Below are 22928 nucleotides of genomic sequence, written 5' to 3'. Positions count from 1 at the left end.
ATGGGGTTCCTGCAAGAGGTCCCAGGGGGTCTCCAAGAAAAAGTATTAATAGGTTAAAGTAACCATTACTTCATTTACAAGACATTGTACAATTATGTCTGTTTCCATCATAGTTTCATTTTGGACTAAGACAAAATCCTGCCGAATGTGATGTGTGGAAGCCTGGGAGCCAGAACAATCTGCAGGTCATGTTTCATTTGCTCTGCAGAATACATCTAACCACCCTCCCGTTCAAACAGATTTCCACCCTAGACGGGTGGAAGTCTTACCAGGGTCGGGCCAATCACAACCGTATATCTGAAATGGGGCGGGTTTGATACGATGGCTATGCAGAGGAGCGCCGTTCATGCACCTTCCCAAGATGGCTGACGTGGAACCATCTGTTGAATCCCCTATCGTGACAGTATTAAGGAAACTGGACGGTTTATTTTCTCTAAAAATCTTTTGTTGATAAGAAAGATGTGTTTGGTAGAAGTTTAATTTACCAACACACTTGCTGAGCGCTACGTCACATATTTTGTTGCTCTGATTGGTTGTAGATCAATCCAATGCTCTGATTGGTTGTAGATTGATCCAATGCTCTGATTGGTTGTACTTCTATCCAATGCTCTGATTGGTTGTACTTCTATCAAATGCTCTGATTGGTTGTACTTCTATCAAATGCTCTGATTGGTTGTACTTCTATCAAATGCTCTGATTGGTTGTACTTCTATCCAGTTGCGTGCAGAGATATTTTGGTCTGTGCCTGTTGGCAACGCCCCGTGGAAATTTAAAATTAACTGTGAGATTCCAGACTAATACGCAATTGCGAATTGATCTGGTGATGTCAGGCTTGGTCTGTGGCCTCATGCATATCAAATTGAGGAAGAGGTCAAAAGTTGTGAATCACTGGTCTTGCAGACCATTGTAACATCTCTAATATCTGTAATATCTCAAAGAATTAAAATTATTGTCCTCTATATAATCTGCTGTATAATCAGCTGTTCTCTTAATAACTTAATGCCAATCATTCGTGCTGACTTATACTGATGTAAACGTTCGTTTTAGGTGAAAAGATCCCCTCTCCTTTCACGTGATCACAGATGATCAACTCAAGGGTTGCACGACATGGCACATCCGTTAGGAGCAAATTTCATTTTTCTCATTCTAGGAACAACGCAGAGGTACTCACAACTCATAGAAGGCCATTTCTCTCCAGAGCAACAGGCCACAGAAAAACGACCATGTTACAAGATTTGTCACATCTAGTAGAAGGAAATGCAATTTTGCAAATGGCAGATTAAATCTGTTTTGAATGCAATGGAATGCAAATGCACTCTGGTGTCTTGCCTGCCTGTCGTCAGCAAAACGACAGCCATGAATTCATTTGCATTTTCTAAGTTTCTATTTCGGCCCACTGTTTTCATGGAGCGACTGAACGAGTAGACAGTGGCGCTGCATTTCATAGCCGAGCTCGGAAAATTCCAACCTCCTACCGAGAAAAGACTCAAAGGGACGGCCATTTCATTAAAAAAAAAAAAAACCCGAAACGACCTCCCGTGCAGAGATGCGAGTGGAACGCACAACCCCTTCGGGTAGTGCGCGAATGTTCCGCGGGCGCCCGCGTCCGCCCCGAGCGGCGCCGACGGAACGCGCTTAGCTCGGGCCCGGCGACCCGGCGCGGCGGAACGCTCCGATTTCCGAGCCCACGGCGAACGCAGCACCGGCGCCGCCGTTGCTAGCCTACCGCCTCGCGCGCTCGAGCGGGCGACGCGGCCTACCCGGCGCCGCGCGCCGCGACCGACGCAGCCGCGGTCCAATCGCGAGTCCGCTTCCGGGTTCCCCGCCGGCCAATCGGGCGGCCGGGATCCGCTTACGGCGCAGCCGCGGTGCGTCGCGGGAGCAGCTGGGCTCCATAGCGCTGACAGCTTCACAGGTGACACGCCGCGTCCACGGAGCGTTGCTCCCACTTCTCCTTCATCTCCTTCCCGGGTTCCGGACCACACTCGCGGTGAGCCTGGGGTTGCCACAGTCCAAAAACAGCAACTCCAAGTCCAACCATTCCGGCAGCATGAGTAAAAAGAAAAAGGACTGGAAGACTGAGAGAGGTAAGCCTGCTCTTTTTGTTGTGTGTGTGTGTGTGTGTGTCTGTTGTTGTGTGTGTGTGTGTGTGTGTGCGCGCGCGCGAGTGTGCGTGCGTGCGCCCGTGTGTGTGTGTGTGTGTGTGCGCGCGCGCGCGCATCTCATCCGTCCGTGCGTGAACCGCCAACGGCCACTGTCACCCACCCCGCCCTCCCCCGGCGGGTCCACAGCTCTTTTCCGGGGGCGCTCCTTGTCTCCTTGCCTAATACACACCGTTGTGCTGGTGTGGCCCCTTCCCTTCCAGCGGCGGCGGCGGCGCCGTCAGACAGCCGCGCACCTCGCCTTGTTGTCGGGCTCCCACTTGACACTGTCACGTTCACCTGTGTGAGTGGCTGGGACTTGTTCTGTTTATTTGGGATTCCATGGCGGTTTGCGCCCTGTGCCGTTGCACTGCCGTGTGTGTGTGTATGTCTGTGTGTGTGTGTGTGTGTGTGTGTGTGTGTGTGAGCGTGGGTGTGTGTGGTTGTGGGTGGGTCCCGAGGCACACACACACACACACCCCCCCCGTGTCTGAAAACAAAACTTGCTCAAGCCTTGTGTTGTGTGGGACAGACATGTTTGACCCCGAATTTGGGTGTTTGTCACCGATAAAAGGCTGGTGAACATACTTGCTTCAGCCAGGTGACGTTGCCTCATTTGGGGTTGTGGAGTTCTATACCGAATACTGATATCTTGATGTTTTTGTTTTATGTCTGTAAGCACTTTGCGCCCCGCTTTGATGCTTCAGCCCATTTTGCCCACAAATGAGAATAGGCATTTATGATCTAGCTGCTTGTTTAAATAAGAGTCTTAACAGTGTATAGACAATGCAGCTTGTGATCTGCCTTTAGATGTACCACACACAGACAAAAACACAGACAAACACACACACGCACACACTGCTTATTTGGTTCATAAGAAGTTCTCTGTCTCTCTCTCTCAGGAGCAATTCTCAGAAGAGGAATATGATTCAAGATTCAAGAGGTTTATTTGTCACATTCATATACATACCTTCATACATATATGCAGTGAAATGTCTTTGCAACGCACCCGGAGATTATGCACAATAGTTACTAAACCGAACATAATAGCTTACCTAATTCCTACCTAGATAACTAACTAAAAGGAACTGATTCCTTAAAAGTAATGCAGTTAGTAAATAGAATAATATAAATAAAATAAAAATTAAACAAGACTCAAAAAAAGATAATACAAAGTGGGGGTACAAAATAGAAGGGAAAAGAGTTATGTATATGGGATAGGCACATTGATAGGCACGTGAGCAGAAGATTCTCAGTCAGCGAAGCCCTCGCTCTAATCTTACACCGTTGTAATGACAGTGACCGAGAGGAGGAAGTGTTTCCGAAACTGGGGACAACGTTGAACATAATTCGGGAGTGCAGTGAATCGTCCTCTGATGAAGACGAAGGAAATACCCACGCTGAAAGAGGGGCGATGCTGATGGGGTGGAAACACAGCGTGGTCACAAGCCCCCTGTCCGAGTCAGGGGAGGTCGTCGGTTGAAAACATCATAAGAATGGTCCCAGGGCCGACCAGAATGTCAGTTACACCGGTTCGTGACATCAGATCTGCCTGTGAACCGTTCATACCTGCTGCTTTATGGTGCTTTATATAATCATTAAAATGTGCTCTCTTGTTATTGAAAAAAAATTTAATATAGTTATTAATTTGAACGTTTTCATGTGAGTTACATTTGTCATAATATCTGGGTCACTGGGGCAGCCCATCAAAATGAATGTTGTTGTGCCAAATCTGCCCCTTATCAAATGCAAGACAAACATTACATGTGTAAGATTACAAAAAAAAAAAGCACTTTATGACCATGGCCAGTTTGATTAACAATAAGTGCATATTGTGTACTTTGGAATGAAAAACGAGTGGTGTCATATCAAGGGAAATCTGCACTGTGTGGACCAAAAAAAATGGTCAAGTTTATAATGATTGTCAGTTACATGATGATCATTTGAAATAATTACTTTTTGAGGAGGTTAAATATGCATAGCTCACAATTTTGAGGTGACTTTTTATAGCATCGTCTGTTCTGGCCCAAACTGTATTAATTGGTTAATCATTGAAACATGCATAATCCATTGAAGACACTAAAGCCTCGTAGTTGTGCCAAATATACATTAAACTCTTTCCCCTTCTATGAAATAAGCACATGCAAAAACTCCTATACATATTCATTCATATGCTCCGATACCAATTAAATTTTTTTTTTCTAACCATTTTAACACATTGACTTTCGATGCATCCCAGCCAAGCAGGTAGCTCAGCAGGTTGGTGACAGCCTACTGAGCTATCTGCTCATTTAGAATTTATTTTGTTTCGTAGTTTTCCCATGATTTGTCCATGGAACAGGTTCAAATGGAATAAATAGTTGGCACTAATTCAAAATGTATATAAGTCAAGAGAGCAACTTCTATGCAATTAAGCCCTATTACCCCAAACAGGCACAATATACTGTACTTTATTTTTTCAAGTGGGGGAAGTGGCGCTCATACAGCCGACTTTAAAGATACAGCAGAGGCAATAACCAGCGGGAGAATTTGTGAAACAACTAGTGATTTTAAAGATATGAATTCCGACCAAAGGATTAACGAGATGATTTACAATGAAATGAAAGAAGTACAATTGCTAGTAAGTTGGCTAATAAAATGTTTTGTACTTTTTTATTGGCTGATAAAATGCTTTGTATGCTTTGTATGTATGACCCCAAAAGATACACCAAAGAGACAAAACTGAGTGGTGGGGGATTCAAGAGGCAATATGAGGTGAGATTTAAGCCCTAGACCCAGCCTGTATTTCGGCGGAGTGACGAACATCAGTGTAGAAAGTGCATACTGTGCTCAGGCAACCAAGCACTGTCCTTTGTTCATCCATGTAGAATTAAAAGCAGCCTTGGGAATGACGGCACCTCGATTGAGAAAGAGAAAACACACAAAGGTGTAGGAAGGATACCCCCCTTCCAGCATCATGCCACCCATCCCAGATTATACCTCTAGTGCATCAATTCTGAGCCACAGCAGTATACTGCCCCGCGAATGACCTCAGGAAGCTGGGATCTTCTCTCCAAAAACATGGTCCACCACGACTGCACAAAATATTCTTGGCCTGAGCGTTATGTAAGAGGCCTTATGCCGGGTAGCTCACAGTGCCGTGTGTGTGTGTGTGTGTGTGTGTGTGTGTGTGTGTGTGTGTGTGTGTGTGTGTGTGTGTGTGTGTGTGTGTGTGTGTGTGTGTGTGTGTGTGTGTGTGTGTGTGTGTGTGTGTGTGTGTGTGTGAGAATTATACTGTATATAGCTGTTAAATTAGCATTTTACAGTTTCACACAATCACTATTACCTTGGTGTATGTTGCTTTTGCATTTACACAAAGACAACAATAAGAAACATCGGATTCAATCCAAATGAATAGCAATGAAGGTATAAATATAGAGGATAACGTGTAAGATGCGTGCACTTACATAATCAGGATTTACGCGACATGATGACATTCTGATATTATGTCACAGCAGCAATGTTGTGTGACTGTCAATGCGTGGGTGTGTGTGTGTGCCTCTTCGCGCGGGTCTATAAGTGACCGATGTCCACACTGTGGAATCGAGAGCCCGGTGCTGCGTGACTAAACAGCGGCCAGTCGAGGCACACCACCTGGGAGAAGCAGTGAACTTCAGGACAGACGTTCTAGGCATTGCAGGGCCAGAGAATCCGGAGGGGCTTAAGCTGCAATACCTGGCTGCAGCTAAACTGACATTTAGGCTACTTGCGGCAAGGTGATTACATTTTAAATTAATTTAATCAGTTCGGGTCATTCCTGTGGGGAGGGATTCACTTTGACTCATTAAAGTGATTATGGAAGTTTTGTGGAACACTGCAGTGGTGTAGAGCACTGGCCTGTGTATGGTCGTTGTGTTGTGGTGGTCCCTTTTCTTCCTCTGCTCCTCTCTGGCATGGCTGGGTGTCGCTGATATAACCCTGTTGCTCCTTGTGTTCTACTAGTACCCCTCTGGTGTGGGACTTTTTATGGCCGCCTTCCGCGCATATCCACCCAGGCGCAGATGAGTTGGGATATCCAGAGCAGAACCATGCTGCTGGGTCTGGTTATCATTTGAAAATATTAAATAGCGCCGCCGATGCCCATGCCTTGACCTCAATACCACTTCCTAAATGAGTTTGACCAGAGAGGACCCAAATGAATTACTCTCCACTGGAGAAAGAAAATTGGATAGGCACAGGGATCCTCCTTCAAGGGACGATCTAAGGTGATATTTTGAGTATTTTGAGTTAACAAAAAAAAAAGTAAGCTCGACGATGAACTATGAACTTCTGATGTGCAGCCCAAAGAGTGTCACTGCTGAAGTAGCCAAGCCAGCCACTGCTTAGATAATGGCTGACCTGGAACACGCCTCGATTTGGAGGCCAACCGTCGCCAGGGCAAGACCGGCGATGACAATGGAGCAATGGATGGTCGCTCCCGGGAGACAGTTCCATGCCGCAGGGTGACGGCATGGAACTGCTGATTTAGTCAGTGGAGATGAGAAGTCAGTAATTGCTTTAAGTCAGTATTTTATGGCCTCTGGTAGAAGCAAATGGCGTAGGGCTGTACCCGACTCAGATTTTTGTCAGTCGAATCGGATTCGGCTGTTCGATGCAAATATTTGACTATTAGGGCGGGCGGGGGACACAGAGGAACAGGCGGGTGGGGCACGGAGGAACTGGGCAAGAGACCCGCTATTAAATGGGGCTAAATTATTAAAGACCGTAGTATCGAGCTCCAACATTAAGGTACTGTTAACAGTATTGGAAAAAATTAAGAAAATACATTTTTTTAAATTAAATTTTCTATGTACTTATTTGCAATGAGATTAAGATATTCGTCTAAGAAGCATTTTCACCATTGTCAGAAGAGACATGAAGTGTTAATTCTGCTCTAAATTTTTTTTTGTTTTAGTTTTTGTCTTTTAGAAAAATAACCGTTAAAGTACTGGATGCCTACCCATGCCTACTCGTGCCCCGTTCGTCCGTGCCCCGTCCCCACACTGTATTTAGTTGTTTTATTTGGAGGAACCGGGCATGGCGATCGGGTTGAGCGGAGGACACGGACGGTTCACACATAAAAATATGTTTATGATGCTCAACTTGAAGAATCTCAGTCGACCGACGGGTTCTCGACTGATGATGAGACTCGTCGACTTTCAAGGGGGCAGCCTTAAAATGGCGACATTCTATTCTGTCTGCAGAATCTTTCTCTCTGTTTTTTTTTTTTGTTCAGTCTTCACTGTGTTAAAAGTATTTCTTCCTTGCTGTCTTCCTTCAGAGAGACTGCTCCGTCTAGATCGGGATGAGAGGCGCAAGGAGTATCGTCGTCATGATTTCATATCTCTGGACAAGATTCCACCTTGGAGGCAGGAAGTTAAAGGTAGGAGAGACCGGTCTGCTTTTTGGTCACTCGGCGATACTAGCTGTACGCAGGGTACCCATCCCAAAGGAATTTTGACATCAAGAAAAATATGCAGTCTTTCAAAAGAAGCTTGCACCCTTTTTCACACTGTTCCCCAAGTTATAAAGTTATCTGTCATGATCATTGATCTTAACCTCATGTTGATCTGTGACTTTTAGTCAAAATTCCACTGCAAATTACTTTGCCCAATATTATGACCATATGAACATTCTACTGCCGTTGGATTCAAAATCCAATTTGATGTAATTTTTTGTTGCCATGGAAAGAAATTCCTTGGCAACAAACAATTACATCAAATTCGATATATATTTTTTAAATCACGTTCCCCAGACTTATTTAGACTGTTTCTTGTATTACAGATGTGTAAGTGGTGATGTAGGACGCACTGCCGATCGTTTCCAAAATCTATTATAAAGCAGACACTTTTAATCTTTGGTTTCCACTGTTCGAATCAAGGTTTGGGTCTCCACAACTTATTAACAATAATTTGTAGTAGATTTATAATTCTGTAAGTAGTACATTTTAGTGACACCACATCACCTCTTGTGAACCCTAATGCCGTGGGCACACGACACGACTTTCAAAGTCATCAGATCGCTGCACTGTCCACACTCACCACAACTTTCTGTCTCGTGACGGGGAGTCTTGCAGCCTTGTGGTTTTCACACTACATGACTGATCGGCGACAGGGGCGTCTCACATTACAAGGTCTTCCACCAGTCTCCAAACTACGCTTTGTCACGAAAACACACGCGAGAAATGACAGCGGAAACGGCGCGATACCGTGCAATACCCTGTGGACATTGACTCGAGTGCCAATTTGTTTTTACAATAGCTGTTAGACCACCGATTTTGAAAACCCTGTGTGTTTATGATTTTTAACAAGTTGTTTCATTCACTGCTCTATCTGTTCCAGAAATGGAACATTAAACAAACTCAACTGTTAATTGGGTTTCTGGTTTAGGAGTGTTTTTAATATCGGACCCAATACCCAATGCTGGTACTGTACCAATATCTGTGGCTACCTACGCAACATCTAACGTGTCTTGGGTTGTGATCAATGATTAATTTATTTCCTTTACCGAGAGATACTGTGTATATAGGATGGAGACTCCCGTTGCATCATCGGTTTGCTGGAGCACCTCTGGTTGGAAGTTAATAAAGTATTTAATCTTACGCAAAAGGTCCACATCGTTGTAGACATGTTGTTCCTGTACGTAGCAACTTGTGTACAAACTGTTCATGTTGTTCTGCACGTAATATATATATGGATGTATGGATGGATGGATGGATGGATGGATGGATGGAAAAAAATGTGACTAATCCAAATGAACCTGACTTTGAACCCCTGTTATCCTCAACGTGTATTCGTAGATTATTAGCAGAACTTTGCAACTGCATACTACTCGTTTAAAAACACCGAAGCATGACAACGGGCCATTTAGTGAACAGTCAAATGGGGTGAGAATAGCTCGAGCCTGAGTCTTTGTTGTGATTCAGATATGAGTTAAACATGCACCACGGGGCTTGTTTCATGGAGCGCTGTGTGCCTGGCCCCAGTTGTTGTACTAGACACACTGTCAGCTCCAGAGGTATTATGAAGGGAAAGAAAAGAATTACATTAATTGACGTTATTCTATGTGGTCGTCGAGTTTGCACGATCGAGTTGACGACTGTGGATATGAAATAACACCACTACTAATTATTAAAACCTTTGGGAATTTTTTTTCCCCTGGTAGCTGTAATTATATAATTTCCATTTTTATATGGCACCCGCCTAAGACGACTTATGATCCGCCGAGGACAGAAATGAATGTCTTTTATTTTCTTTCGCTATTTACCACGGAAGATGGCGCTTCACTGTAGGATAACGGCGGTGGGAATTTGGTTGGACATTACAATGATGTTTCCCCGCTGATAGGTTTCCTTCCTGTTTCTAAAAAAGCCTGGGAGCCAGACGAATCTGCGAGCTCATGTTTTATTTGCTCTGGCACATTGGTCCGGTCTCCCTGCCATTCAGACAGATTTCCAGCCGACCTTGCCCGGGCCGGCCCAATCACAGTCGGGTTAGGACTATGGGATGGGTTTGATACGATGACCGTACAGAGGAGCGCGCTTGATGCATTTTCGTAAACAGCCAAGATGGCTGCCACAAATGCGGAACGTTGTCTGTTGAATCCGTTATTGCGACAGTGTTAAACAAACTGGGCGTTGTATTTTCTCTAATACAAGAACAAACAACTGCACTTCAAACTTTTGCTGATGAGAAAGATGTGTTGCTGTACTTCTGACAAGTTTCATTTTCCATCTGGCCCCGCTGGTCACCAACAAGATGGGGCCCAGTGAAGACCCAGTGGCTATGGTTGTTTCTCTGTTGGTCGCCCTCATGGAGGACCATATCAGGGAAGCGACCAAACTGGGAATCACTGCCTTGTAGCTCGTAGTCCACGAAGGGGCAGAAATCCGCAACGGAGGTTGCCAACTTTTATTTGTGAGCCCGGAGTCCTGGCTGCTGAACATCAAGTGGCAAGACATGTTGGCGTCCACCGTTTTCCAAAGAAACTTATGGGGATTTTTGGGGATGCAGTTCAGGTTACTTACAAATGGTAAGTGTTGACTACTTAATCATGTCATGACAAAACGTCTATGTATTATGTTGAACTAGAAGCCATAGGAATTGGGTTTTGGAACTAGCTGCCTAGGCTGGTAGCCTCCTGGTAGTTACGGAAGCTAGCTTGCTTGTAGTTGTAGTGTTTAGTTGACAACATTATAACAACGCCAATAAAAACAGCACGCCACCATTCACTCTGCTCTTTGTATTAACGTTAGTAGTAGCTAGCTAACTTTACCTAAACTACGATTCAGTGGGCGCTCACAAGCTTACATTTCTACTGTGCTTTGAGCTGTGCATGTTCTGCTGTCACGTTACTTTATGTCCCAGCTAGCAAAATATAAGTTACTATGAAGCATTCTAATGTACTCTGTTATCTCTACTAGGGGAGAGGCTGCAAAAGGGCAGTCGGCCTTCAGAGAACTTTGCAACGTTTGGTCCATCGTCAAAGAGTGTGAGTATACCTTTAACACAGTGGTGGAAGAAGTACTCAGATATTTTAATTTGGTAAAAGTATAAATACTCTGTTATAAGTAAAAGTCCTGCATTTAAAAAAATGCACTTAAGTAAAAGTAAGTATTAGGATCGACATATACATAAGCAAAAGTACTCATTACACAGAATGGCCCATTTCAGAATAATAAAAAGTACTTTATTGTATTATTATTGATGCATTAGTAGTAGTTAATAGTACTTAGTTAATGTTGCAGTTGTTGCAGTTTGTGAGCACCCCCCGATCCATAATGTCTTAAGTCTTAATCTATAATAATCCTAATTTATTTGTTGATTATATTTTATATTGTTAATCTCAACCTGCAAAGTAACTAAAGGTATCAAATGAATGAGGTGGAGTAAGAAGTACATCATTTGCATCCAAAATGTAGTGGAATAAAAGTATAAAGTAGCAGAAAATGGAAATACTCAAAATTCTCCTTTAGTACAGTACTTGAGTAAATGTACTTAGTTACTTTCCACCACTGCCTACTTTTACCAAGATCAGTCTTTCCTTCAACATGACCCCTTAGCCTGGTTACCACCTGACAGGTTTAATTTAAAACAGTTAAACTCAGGAGAGATAACTTCAGTAATGGCCTTGTATCACTAATGGCAATGTAATGGCATTGTTCTCAGTCCTGTCTACAGGCCCTTTTACACAGCCTGTTCAGTGAGGGAATGTTGCTCCATTATTCCGCCTCACTGTATGAACACGAAAAGTGGGGGGGCATAGTTGATCTGGCGCTGAGCCGGCAGTGGAGGTAGTCAAAGAGCCGAAACGGGGCAGAAACAATGTCTGTGTAAAAGGGACAGCTGGCGTGCGGCGACAGGGGTATGATGTTTTGATGAGGTGTTATGTGTGCGGCCCGCCACCAAGCTGCTGCATTCTCAGTCTCTGAAACCTGGGAGACGGCAAACCGGAAGTCATCTTAGTGGACGAGAGCATGTCGGCAGCCGGGCAGAGAATAACGACAACAGTACATGGCAATTGCCGTGCAAAGTATAAATATTTCGACTTTTTGCCGTCCTGCGCGAAGGAATTATGACCGGATGTTATGTAGGTGAGGAGCACACTCTACTGCACTGTCTGCTGCGGCTGCTTCGGTCCAGAGTTTTGCACTGCTGACCGAGCCGGTTGTTTTCTGTGGAATACCACACTTAAATGGCCTACATAAAAAACATGGATTGATATAAAAGTTGTTTTTTTTGCTATTGATTAATTACATGAAGCTGGTTTGGTGCTTGTAGCGAGGAAGCAGATGGAGGATTTGGACATGGTGGCCTGGATGGTCGGGTGATTAAGTTGTGCATCCAGGGAGTTAAATCACTTGTATAATAATATAATTAAATATGAATAATTAATACCCGTGATAAAAGAAGGGCTTCTATTGCCAGTGGAAACTAGGTGATCAGTGATTGATCACTCCAGATCATTCAAGCCTGCTGACCAACGCTTATGTTATACGGTACGTCACACTAGAGGCCGGCGCTGTTGTGTTACACGTCACTCCCCATGATCACGCCTCTGATTCGGAAAGCCGGCATGCTATCAAAAATCACATATGGGAACGGCAATATGCCGCCTTTGTTTGGTTCAGTGTAAAAAAGCAAAGCCGTGATATTGTCGGGTCTACTGTACGGCAGTATTTCAGTATCTCTGTAAAAAAGCGGCTTATGTTTTGGAGCACTCAAATTGACTAGCTACAGTAACATGCCCAGCATGTTAATTTTTAACCTTGGTAGATGATAGCTAGAGTAACAGTATGTAATATTCACTGTTCTTTTCATATGCATGCAATAATTGTCTTGGGTAAATACACACTTTTAATAGATGCTGTCTTTGTTATTGACAATATTCTCATGAACAGATTGAGATATTACATGGCATTGCTTTTATCTTTCTTACCCAATTTTAGGCTATTGTAATGGCTGCTTGTTGAGGCATTGTTGCATTTACTTGTCTTTCAGGTACACCTCAGTTGGCATTGACCGCATCAGCCGACCAGGATTCCAGAGCCAGGTTGAAGAGGAAATTGCATTTGGAGAATGCAACCACTGTGATGATGAGCCCCAACAAGGCCAACATCAGGCTTGGACTGAGTAAAGTCTCTGCTCATACACTGGACTGCCTGGATTCGATTGTGAGGGTGATAGAAGACAAAGGCCATGTCTCAAATCCTCATTTACTGACGAACATTAAAGGCAGTTGGTAGAGTATTCTGTTATCTCAAAGCAGAACTAGGTGAAGATGCCTGGGTTGACGGAGACTAGGGCTGTCATGGTATGAAGATTTTTCTAACAGCGGTGAAAAGCAGCGCGTAACCTTGGTATAGCAGTTTACCAGGCGGTGAACCCAAATGAGTGTGCATTACAATAGGAGGATAGAACAGATCGAAGCTTACAATGCACAGGCATTATAGTGAGGAACTATAAATATGGTGAATCATAAATATATTTCTATGTGTGAATCGAATCACCCAGAGAGCTGTGTGAACACAGCTCTATGTGCTCCCTGATTGCAGAGAACCGTGCCGCATGTGTCACAAGACTGAAAACCTACTTACAGTATAGGCATGTTTCATAGTATAGGCATGTGCTGTTATCCTTCAGTGGAGAGGGTAGCTGCAGAGTTGTTGTCGCAGCAACAGCTCTTGGGATGGGCTTCAATTTTCCCAACGTATCACATGTGGTCATGTATGGGCTACCAGAGGATGTTGAAGCTTATTTTCAGCAGGTTGGCAGTGCAGGCAGAGATGGGTCTCAGTCAAGATTTTCAAGATTCAAGATTTTTATTTGTCACATACATATACATACTTCCATACATATATGCAGTGAAATGTAATGCAACGCACCCGGTGATAGCACACAATAAGTCCTAGGAAAAAGTACAAAAATAAAATAAAATAAAAAGTAGAAAATTCCTTTCTAATAGACCGACTGACTCCTAAAACGTAATACAGTAAGTGGAATACTTATAGAATAAGATAAAAAATATATAGAATAAAATACAATAAAAAATAAATTGAAATAAAATGGAATAGGTTGAAGGAATATGCCTATGTATATACAGATATGTGCATTCATATGTTGTTTGTTGTTTATGCGAACAGTCTAGGATTGATGAGGTGGTTAAAGGATTGCTTGACACAGGCAGAATAGGCTGCTTTTGAAAAGCACTGTGGAGTCAGTTTGAAGATCATACCACAAGTGTTGAACCAGGACATCTATGAGGCACCTGTTGCCGTTCTGTATAGTTCTTGCACATCTGAAGGTTGTGGAGAGATAAGCCCCAAGTACGAATTGTTGCAGGGAACCAGGATTTGTTGAGGTTTCTGCTACTGTTTAATGTAGAGATACACTGTGAAGACAAGGTTTTGATTAGTGATATGTTGGAAGACTACTGGGGTCGTTTAGTTCAGGAAATCGCACATCTGTACCACTGTACCTGTAGATGAGTCTGTACCGCCAAGACAGCTTGCACTGGGTTTGGCAGTGAACCTATTGATTCTGTTCTAGAACAAATAACATAATAGATTTTCTCTGCCAGATATGGATTACACAGGTATACTTTGATGAGGAGGATGAGGTTGACCAGATACAAACACCGCACAGCAGCTCAGAATCAGACGGAGGTCCTCGGACTGTAATCTAAATGTACGCAACCACTTAGGAAATAGGTCTTGAGTCGAGTAAAGAAATGTGTCGCAATGTTGTGCAGAGGTTTGTTATAAGACATTACAATCTCTCTCTGTGGAGGTGGGTGATGGGTACACAGTTTCAGCTGTTGCTGGTTCTATTTTGTGTTTTCCTAAATTAATGACTGATTACATGTGAGACTGTTTTGTCACCTGTATTGTCTGAATGCATATGATTAAAGCTGGCATAATTTATGCTTAAAAAGGTCATTGATGTGTCTTAATTTAAAAGATGAACAATATGGTTAATACAGAATATGCTTTAAATAATGAAACAGAACTTATAGTTAAACTTTCACATGGAACCGAGCAGAAAACAAGCACTGAACACGTTTTCTAACGAAGAAACATAGAGGAGATAAAAACAAATGAAAGTGGACACAAAAAGATAAATATTTGTCATGAATCCTCCCTGATCTCCCAGTAGTCACTCCCAGCCCTTCACCTTGTTTCCCCTGCCTGCATCTCATTCCCTTGTTAGTTCCTCAGGTTATATAGCAGTCCAACTTCCCTTTTTCCCTGCCAGATTGTCTTTTGCATTACACTGAGCTTTCCCGCACAACTTCCTGATTCCTGTCCGAACCTCTGCATCATCGGTTTCTGACCATGCTACAGGTGGCCGTGATGCTGCTCGTGGCCTTTTTAACCTGGTACAGACGGGCCGGTAAGTTATTAACTATTCCATTGAGTTACGGACCCTCACGGCAGGGAGCGATTGGAATTCCTCATCACTAGCCGACACTTTATACAAGGGGCTCTCTGATGTCGTCAAGGACGAATTGGCGGCTCGGGATCCTCAGGCAGATTTGAACATGCTCATCGCCACGGCCATCCGCATGTGCGAACGTCTCCTCGAGTGAAGGCGAGAGGGGGCACTGACCAGTCATTCCCGAGGGTCTTTCGCGACCACCAGCATCGCCTCCTCCTTCCTTGTTGGTACCTACTCTGAGTACTCCTTAAGACTCAGCGGAGCCCATGCAGCTCGGCAGGACCAGGCTCACTGCGACCCTGTATCGACTGCTGTGGTCTGAACAAGGTAACGGTGTAGAACAGATATCCCCTTCCTCTCATATCAGCTGCTTTCGAACTCCTGCAGGGGGCAACCATGTTTTGGTTTTGTCTACCAGGATGATATCCTTATACTCTCCAGATTGAAGCAGAGCACGTCCGCCATAGTTCTCCAGAGTCTTCTGGAGAACAAGCTGTTCGTAAAAGCAGAGAAGTGTGAATTCTATGTGCCCAGGGTCTCCTTATTGGGCTTTGTGGTTGCTGAGGGGAGCGTGTAGATGCAAACAACCAAGCTTTGGGCAGTCATGGACTGGCCGCTACCGGCCTCCAGGAAGAAGTTGCAGCAGTTCTTGTGGTTCGCCAACTTCTACAGGAAAGAAGAAGAAGAAGAAAGAAACAGTCTTTAATTGTCACACGACACTCCACAACACATGCTTGCACACACACACACACATGCTTGATGGTGGCCGGTGAAATGGCTCCTCTGCTTTTGACCCATCCTGGCTTGTCCTTCCTCCGGGGGCACAGCCAGGAGCAGTGGGCAGCATACGTGGACGCGCCCGGGGACCAGGTGATAAGTGTCCATCGCTGGTCAGACGATGATGGGTGCATGTTTTTGGTGGGGGTCCTTACTGACGTGAGGTGGAGGAAACCCCATGTGAACACGGGGAGAACATGCAAACTCCACACAGAAAGGCTCCTGTTTTGGAAGATAACCCGCCGGAGCACGGTGCCAACAGCGCCCCAGGCGGGAATCGAACCCAGGACCTTCTTGCTGTGAGGCAGCAGTGCAATGCACTGCGCCACCGTGCCACTGGAGGAGGTTCATTCAAAATGATGGCCTGGTGGCGGCATCACTCACTGCACTCTGGTCACCTGCAGCGGACAAGGCCTTCAGTGAGTTAGAGGAACGGTTCACCTACTCACCTATTCTCAACCTGCCTGACCCCTCCTGTCAGTTTGCGGTGGAGGTGGATGCCTCAGATTTGGGCAAAGGGGCCGTACCTTCCCAGAAAGCTGCTGTTGACCATAAACTTCACCCCTGTGCTTCCTTCTCTCACCAGGTATTCCCTGCAGAGCGCAATTATGACATTGGGAACTGGGAGCTGTTGGCAATCAAGATGGTGTAGGAGGAGTAGAGTCACTGGTTGGAGGGAGCAGAGCAACCGTTTGTCTTGTTTGACCACAAGAACCTTGAATACATCTGGTCAGCCAAGCGACTGAGTCCCATCAGTCTATTTGACTCTTCTCTTTAATACCGCCCGTGATCAAAGAACACCAAACCTGACGACCTTTCTCATGTCTCACAAGATGAGTGTGATCCTTCTCAGCCAGAGGAGATTCTGCCCCGATCCTGCATAGTCAGTGTGGTTACCTGTGAGGTGGAGAAGAAGGTGAAAGACTCTTTCTAACCACCCATCTCCTAGCACTTGCCCTGATAACTGGCTTTTCGTGCCCGCCGATGTACGCTCTCAGGTTCTGCAGTGGGTACACTCCTCCCGGTTAGCCTGCCATCCTGGGGTAGCCAGGACTCTCTGCCTTCTCCAAAAGCGTTTCTGGTGGGAATCCATGGATGGGGACACACAGGAGATTATGGCAGCATGTCTGGTATGCTCACAAAACAAGAACTCCCTTCAAGCCCCAGCTGTCTCCTCCAGCCTTTGCCCATTCCCTGTCGTTCGTGGTCCCACATCCTGCTGGACTTGGTCAATGGGCTCCCCGTTTCAGAAAGTAACACTACTATTCTCACTGTGGTAGATTCTCCAAGGCTGCTCACTTAAATCCGATGTCTAAATTGCCCACAGCTAGAGAGACGACCGAAGTCATGCTAAATCAAGTGTTTAGAGTGCACGGCCTCCCTAGAGACAGCGTCTTTGATAGGAGTTGTGTAGTCGGCCTCTCCTCAGGATTCCATCCCCAGTCCAATGGCCAGGCGGTGAGGATGAACCAGGACTTGGAGATCGCACTGAGCTGCATGGTTTCACGGAATCCTACCTCATGTTACCGCATAATAATAATGTATACTTTATTAATTCCTGCGGGGAAATGAGTTCTCTGCATTTACCCATCCCAGTGTGTGATGTATCTAGGAGCAGTGGGCTACCACCCACCTGGCAGCGCCCAGGGAGCAGTTGGGAGGTTAAGTGTCTTGCTCAAGGACACTTAAGCATGCTACCCCCTGAGCTACTGCCCCCCTTGAGGCTGTCTCCCTATTTCAGTGTTCCCGGGGCGATCAGCTCCCCGAGCAGGAACGTAATCCCAGCATTCCCTTGTCCAAGCCTTCATCTGGCGGTGTCAACGCACCTGGTGGCTGGCCCTTTTTCAGAGCCCTCAGTGTCTTTGAAGGAGTAGGCTCCCGATTCCTTTTATCTGCTGATGTTGATGCCGATGCATCTTCATTGGAATGGGCTTGTTTTTCTTCCTCTTCCCATCTTCTAAAAATGGGTATTCATTTTCTTTTAACATTGGAAATTACACATAATTTCCGGATTTCTGATGATGACAAAATTGCAAATAAGACGAATCAGGGTACTTAAATTTGTTTTCCCATTTTTATTTTTTGCATGCATGACAAACTGGTAAGCCGGCCATAAAAGACAATCAAAGTTGAGGGAATATAACTAGAATTTTGCATGATCTAATGAAAACAAATGAAATGTAACTGGATTAGGTGTGTTCTGAAATTTGCTGTTTGAAAATCTGCAACATCAGCGAGGTTTGTCTTCTATCACGTCAATCTTATGTTACCACCTTAATGCTCTGGTCACTTTCCCAGAATAAATACATCGAGTTGATCGGCTTCCATCGTGAATGCTACATGTGTCAAAAGATATCTTAGTGTCGCATTCAATTCAAATATCCCTTTGTTTCCTGGAAGCAACAAAAATATCATATCGAACCTGATTTTGGGCAAAATAAATTACGTCAGGAAGCAAGGCCTCTAAATCTACTTACACCAAGACCATGCTTGGGTGACTTGGATGATATGTATTAAAGTGATTAAGATCCTCAAGGAAAATAATATGGCAGTGTAAGCCTCTATACTTTGGACAAATTGCCCGTATGAAATCTAACCTCCAAAAACAGAAAACATCCATTGAAGGGAAGGAAATCTGGTTGCAGCAATTATAGACTTGACTAATCAGGACGCAAGTACCGGCAGTGGCTGATTTGATTTCCATGGAAATCTGCTGAAAATAAGAGTTAGGCAAGACATGAGTCATGTAAGGACAAATCTAAATGAAAATACATTTCCTTGTCTTATCATTCGTCTTAGACGAAGAACAGGAGATGGTACATTATCAGAAACCGAAAAATGGCAATAAAAAACCTAACAACCCTGACTGATGTGAAGGCAGGAGAATCGGTCAAAGGTATGTGAACCGTACCAGAGAACATAAGCTGTTTTGAAAGCTTTTCACACGTGTTGTGATGAATCACGTCACACTGAACAGTGCAAAGGAAATCCTATAAAGGTCGCGTTAGATGGAAGAAAGCTGCGTGATGCGTTGTTTAGCAGAGCCCGGCAGATGTAATGTTACCCTTAACTTGATCTGGAACATGGAGTTCGCTTACTATACGAGAGAGGAATACACATTCATGAAACCACGTCGAGCCTGAGCAGTGAACCAGAGAGGGCAGCCTGTCAACCGAGGCATTGTCTCATCATTGTAGTCACATCAAAACCACCCCGGAAGTTCACAGATGCATTTGGGTTTCAATTTGGACCCACTACCCAGTGAAATGTCGTCAAACAAACAATCGTCTTTGACTACGTTGTGTTTGAGCTCATGTGGGCACTTAGGCAGCTCATCATGTGTCCTTCCAGGGAAAGCCATTGTCACACTTGGCATTTGTCTTTTTGTACTTGTACCCTTCTGTTTCAATATCATCTGTTCTACTACTGTACGTGACTTTGCCTGTGCCTGAATCTTAAAGTAATCCATCTCATGTTATGGAGAGGGAGCATAGCACCCTGATGCACTGACATTTTAGATTTCCTAATCTACATTGGTTTCAAAAATGGAATTGAATGAGTGCCTTTTTACCCAGACTTGGCTGTGCTTACTTTTCAGAAGCGGAGCAGGAAAAAAATCACGGCCTGAAATATGACAAACGAGTGATTTGTAGAATGACAAGAAACAAAGAAAAAGAGATTTAATCATTGTAATTGAGGATGCTAGCCTGATTGACTGAGGAAGGACATTCCGGAGCTAGAGAGCCTTTACGGGCGACAGGAAAGCCGCCCCAAGTTTTCCAAATTTGACTGGGGTACTGCGCGGAGAATCTGGGTGTCAGGCTGTGAATAGATTCTCAGGTGTTAAAAGCTTGACTTCTACATGACGAAAATCCCTCCTAAAATGTTTGAAGATACCGTGCTGCGGTGTTCTACACTAGTTGTAGTTTAAACATATTCCGTTTACTAATTATAGTATAAGGATGTAAAACAAAAAAATGAAAAATAAGTCCTCAAAACGGTTTGATCTTGAAATATTGTATTGTAATACTGTAAAAAATGTATTTGGGAATTGTAATATCGATTGTTTGAATGCGATTCTAGAAACTGATGGACAATGAATTGAAATATCTCGACTGAATTTGTTTGTGCGTTTGTTATGCTCCGCGGAGACACTCACAACCTTCAAGAAAAACCTGAAGACCCTGCTCTTCCCGGAACAACCAAATAGCTGATCCTGTCTTAGCTATGACTAACTACCCCTGTTTTTGTTTGTTTTTGTTGTTGACTCGCTTTTAAATTGTTGTATTGACATAACACATGAGTTGATGACGCTGTTGACAAGCTTAATGTTGTTATATTGATATAATGCACCAACAACATATGAGTACAAACAAACAAACAAACAAACAAAAAACACTTACAAATTATGATTATTTTTTTACCAATTACACAACTTGTATTCTGAGTCGTTTCATCTACGTTGCACTTGTATCCGGTTGAATTTAGAAACAGGTGCTCAGGCACTTAAACTGGAGGTTGCTCCACTGTTCGATGTGTGCTCAGATTGTTTCTCGCCTCTTGCAAGTCGGTTTGGACAACAACGTCTGCTAAATGAATACATTTAAATGTATGATGTCATACTGAAAAATTGGGAGCCAGCCCATCAAAATCCAATTTAATCGATGTTGAATGGATCTCTGGACCAAAACTGAGTTGTGAGATTATATTTATTGCCAGACTTCGGGCGATATCATCGTCTCCCGACTGCTGAATGTCCTTAAACATGGTGCCCCGTCCTTGTCTTTCAGGCAACGAGAAAGCGGAAGGAAAGGAGCGGACGGGCAGCGGGACAACCAGCGACAAGGTCTCTCTCTACAAGGGGGACATCACCGTCTTGGAAGTGGACGCCATCGTCAACGCCGGTAAGGACGCGGCTCTTCTACACGCTTTAAGGCCACAGGGTTGAGGGCCGGTCTGCGCCGACGGCGGTCGGCTCCTCGTCCTGCCGCCGCCGGTCACATCGAGGCCGGGGGCGAATTGACTCTTGGAGCTCATCTCTATATTTTCCGGCAACGTACCACATCCTGGGTGTCGTGGCCTCTTATCGATGAGGCTCGTAGCTCCCACAGCTCTGTGTGTCTCGCACCCTTGGAAGTGATGGCAGGGCCGTAAGTTGTCCTTGGCCCCCCTCTAGTGGTGTAATGCAGAAGGTGTCGGCCCCTGATGGCTTCTGTGGTTTGGTGGCTTTAACGTGACCCCCTTGTTCTGACCTCCTCTCGCTCTGACCGAACGATTCGGCGGCCCCGCCAAGTGTGGGTGGGTGTTTTCGAAACAAAGAAACAGAGCGGTGGCGGCGCCTGAAAGGAAGGTGCTTAAGTGGAGTGATACAAAAAGATTTGTGTGACTGAGTTTTTTTTTTTAATTTTTTTATTTTTTATTTTTTTTCTTCCCTGCACTTATCTGGTTGTTTTGCTCCTCTGGAATTCATGCACTGCAAAAAAAATTAAAAATAAAACACGAAAAAATAATTGAATAAAAGTATACTCTAATCTAGAGAAATATTATAAAATTGTCCACAAAAAAAATAATATTACAATATTGTTTCCAGGCATTTTTCTGGACTCGTGCGTGAAAAATGTTGTATGAAATGAACTTATTTGTGTGAGCTGTAAGTCAAAAGTAATATTTGTTAGAAGTGAAATGCAGCCTGACTACGATGATGCTGATGATGATGTTGTGTCACACAGAGGCCTTTAATTACAACGTTAACACGGCGATGTTTCACTGTCCAAAAACAACCTTGATATTTCAGCGTACTTATTCTGAACCATGGTGACCACATATCCCTGTGTTGGCACGCAGACGGGTGCACAATTAAGCCTCCGTCCCAGGCGTTACTCATAGATAACAAAGCTCTGCTTAATCACTCAGCCACATACCATCCTCATGCTTTTCAGTCAATATTCAAATTTTACCCATCAGGCTGATTGATGTGGGCACGGTGAACTGGTCCTTTTGTTAGGAACAAACTGCCTTTCGCTTGGTTTTGTTCTGTCGGGGGACTGTGGGAGAACACAGCGCCTTAGGGTTTGTGTAAAACAGGCACTTGCATTATACCTGTTATTGCGGTCTTCCTGTACATGGGATGCTGACTGATCCTATGCTGTGATTGAGCTACGTGCTGGCCGGCGGCCAATCCATTCTGTTTAGCACACTGACAGTGGAGGGAGGGGGGTGTTCCAGGGAGGTCGAAGGAGTCGCTGACTCCTGAGTTCCACAACGACCCCCCCCCCCCCCCCCCCCCCTTCAACACTTGGCAACTATTTTTTCCTGTTGGAGCGACTGCCTTTGAACAGGTGGTTTCCGCGATAAGAAAACGGGGCTGGACTATCTGGCCGTTTTAATCGGCGTCGTTGACGGCAATCCTGAGCGTTGTGAATGTACGGTGCATGGCCACACGCACTCACTCGGATCCAACGTGAAATCCAGCTGTTTGTAGTCACTGGTAGTGAGGCCGGGTTGAAAGGGAAATCCCACCTGATACCACCAGTCGGGTGGAAGTTGGAACGCTGAAAAGCTGGCCGCGTGTCTCATGATGTATTATAACGTCAATGTAGACCCTTGTGGTGAGCCGTCTCTTCAACATTACTGTCGGTGGAATCGATATCGAATCGAAAAGTCACCCTTCGTAGCAAAATCGCATTGTGGGGTCCTTCCCAACGCCCGGCCCTAACTTGCGGATCGGGAGAAATGACGCGGTTCTGAGTGGAACATTTACAGCCTGTTTCATCAGGCTGGACCATTGTGTGACATCCTCTGCCCCAAGTGGCACCCGTCCAAGAATTAGTGAGTACCACCGTTTCCTTTGATGTAAATAATTAGGGAGAAAACAAACCGTACCCGCCCTCGGCCAAATGGGAAGATAAGATCCTCAGATATTTTGTGAGCCGTGTCTTTCATTTTCTGCCCCCCTCCCCTTTTTTACATTTTTTAATTTCATTTCTATCCCACAGCAATTATTACCGTATTTTCCATTTTCCAAAGCTGTTTCCCATGTAGGGTCGGCGCCAGCGGA

At 44.6% G+C, this 22928-nt stretch overlaps 1 protein-coding gene across 2 annotated transcripts in view; it reads left to right on the top strand.

Moving 5' to 3' along the window:
* Nucleotides 1-1910: 1910 nt before the first annotated feature.
* macrod2 (mono-ADP ribosylhydrolase 2) overlaps nucleotides 1911-22928 on the top strand; it is a 490268-nt gene continuing 469250 nt past the window's right edge. For both annotated transcript variants that reach the window (XM_080016637.1, XM_080016636.1), the window contains exons 1-3: nucleotides 1911-2087; nucleotides 7441-7542; nucleotides 20662-20775. In XM_080016637.1, coding sequence (XP_079872763.1) covers nucleotides 2051-2087; nucleotides 7441-7542; nucleotides 20662-20775 — 253 coding nt within the window. In that variant the 5' untranslated portion in view covers nucleotides 1911-2050. The remainder of the gene's footprint in view (nucleotides 2088-7440; nucleotides 7543-20661; nucleotides 20776-22928) is intronic.

The sequence above is a fragment of the Zeus faber genome (genome assembly GCF_960531495.2).
Source record: "Zeus faber genome assembly, chromosome: 16".
Taxonomy (NCBI): domain Eukaryota; kingdom Metazoa; phylum Chordata; class Actinopteri; order Zeiformes; family Zeidae; genus Zeus; species Zeus faber.
This window is presented reverse-complemented; position numbering and strand designations above follow the sequence as displayed.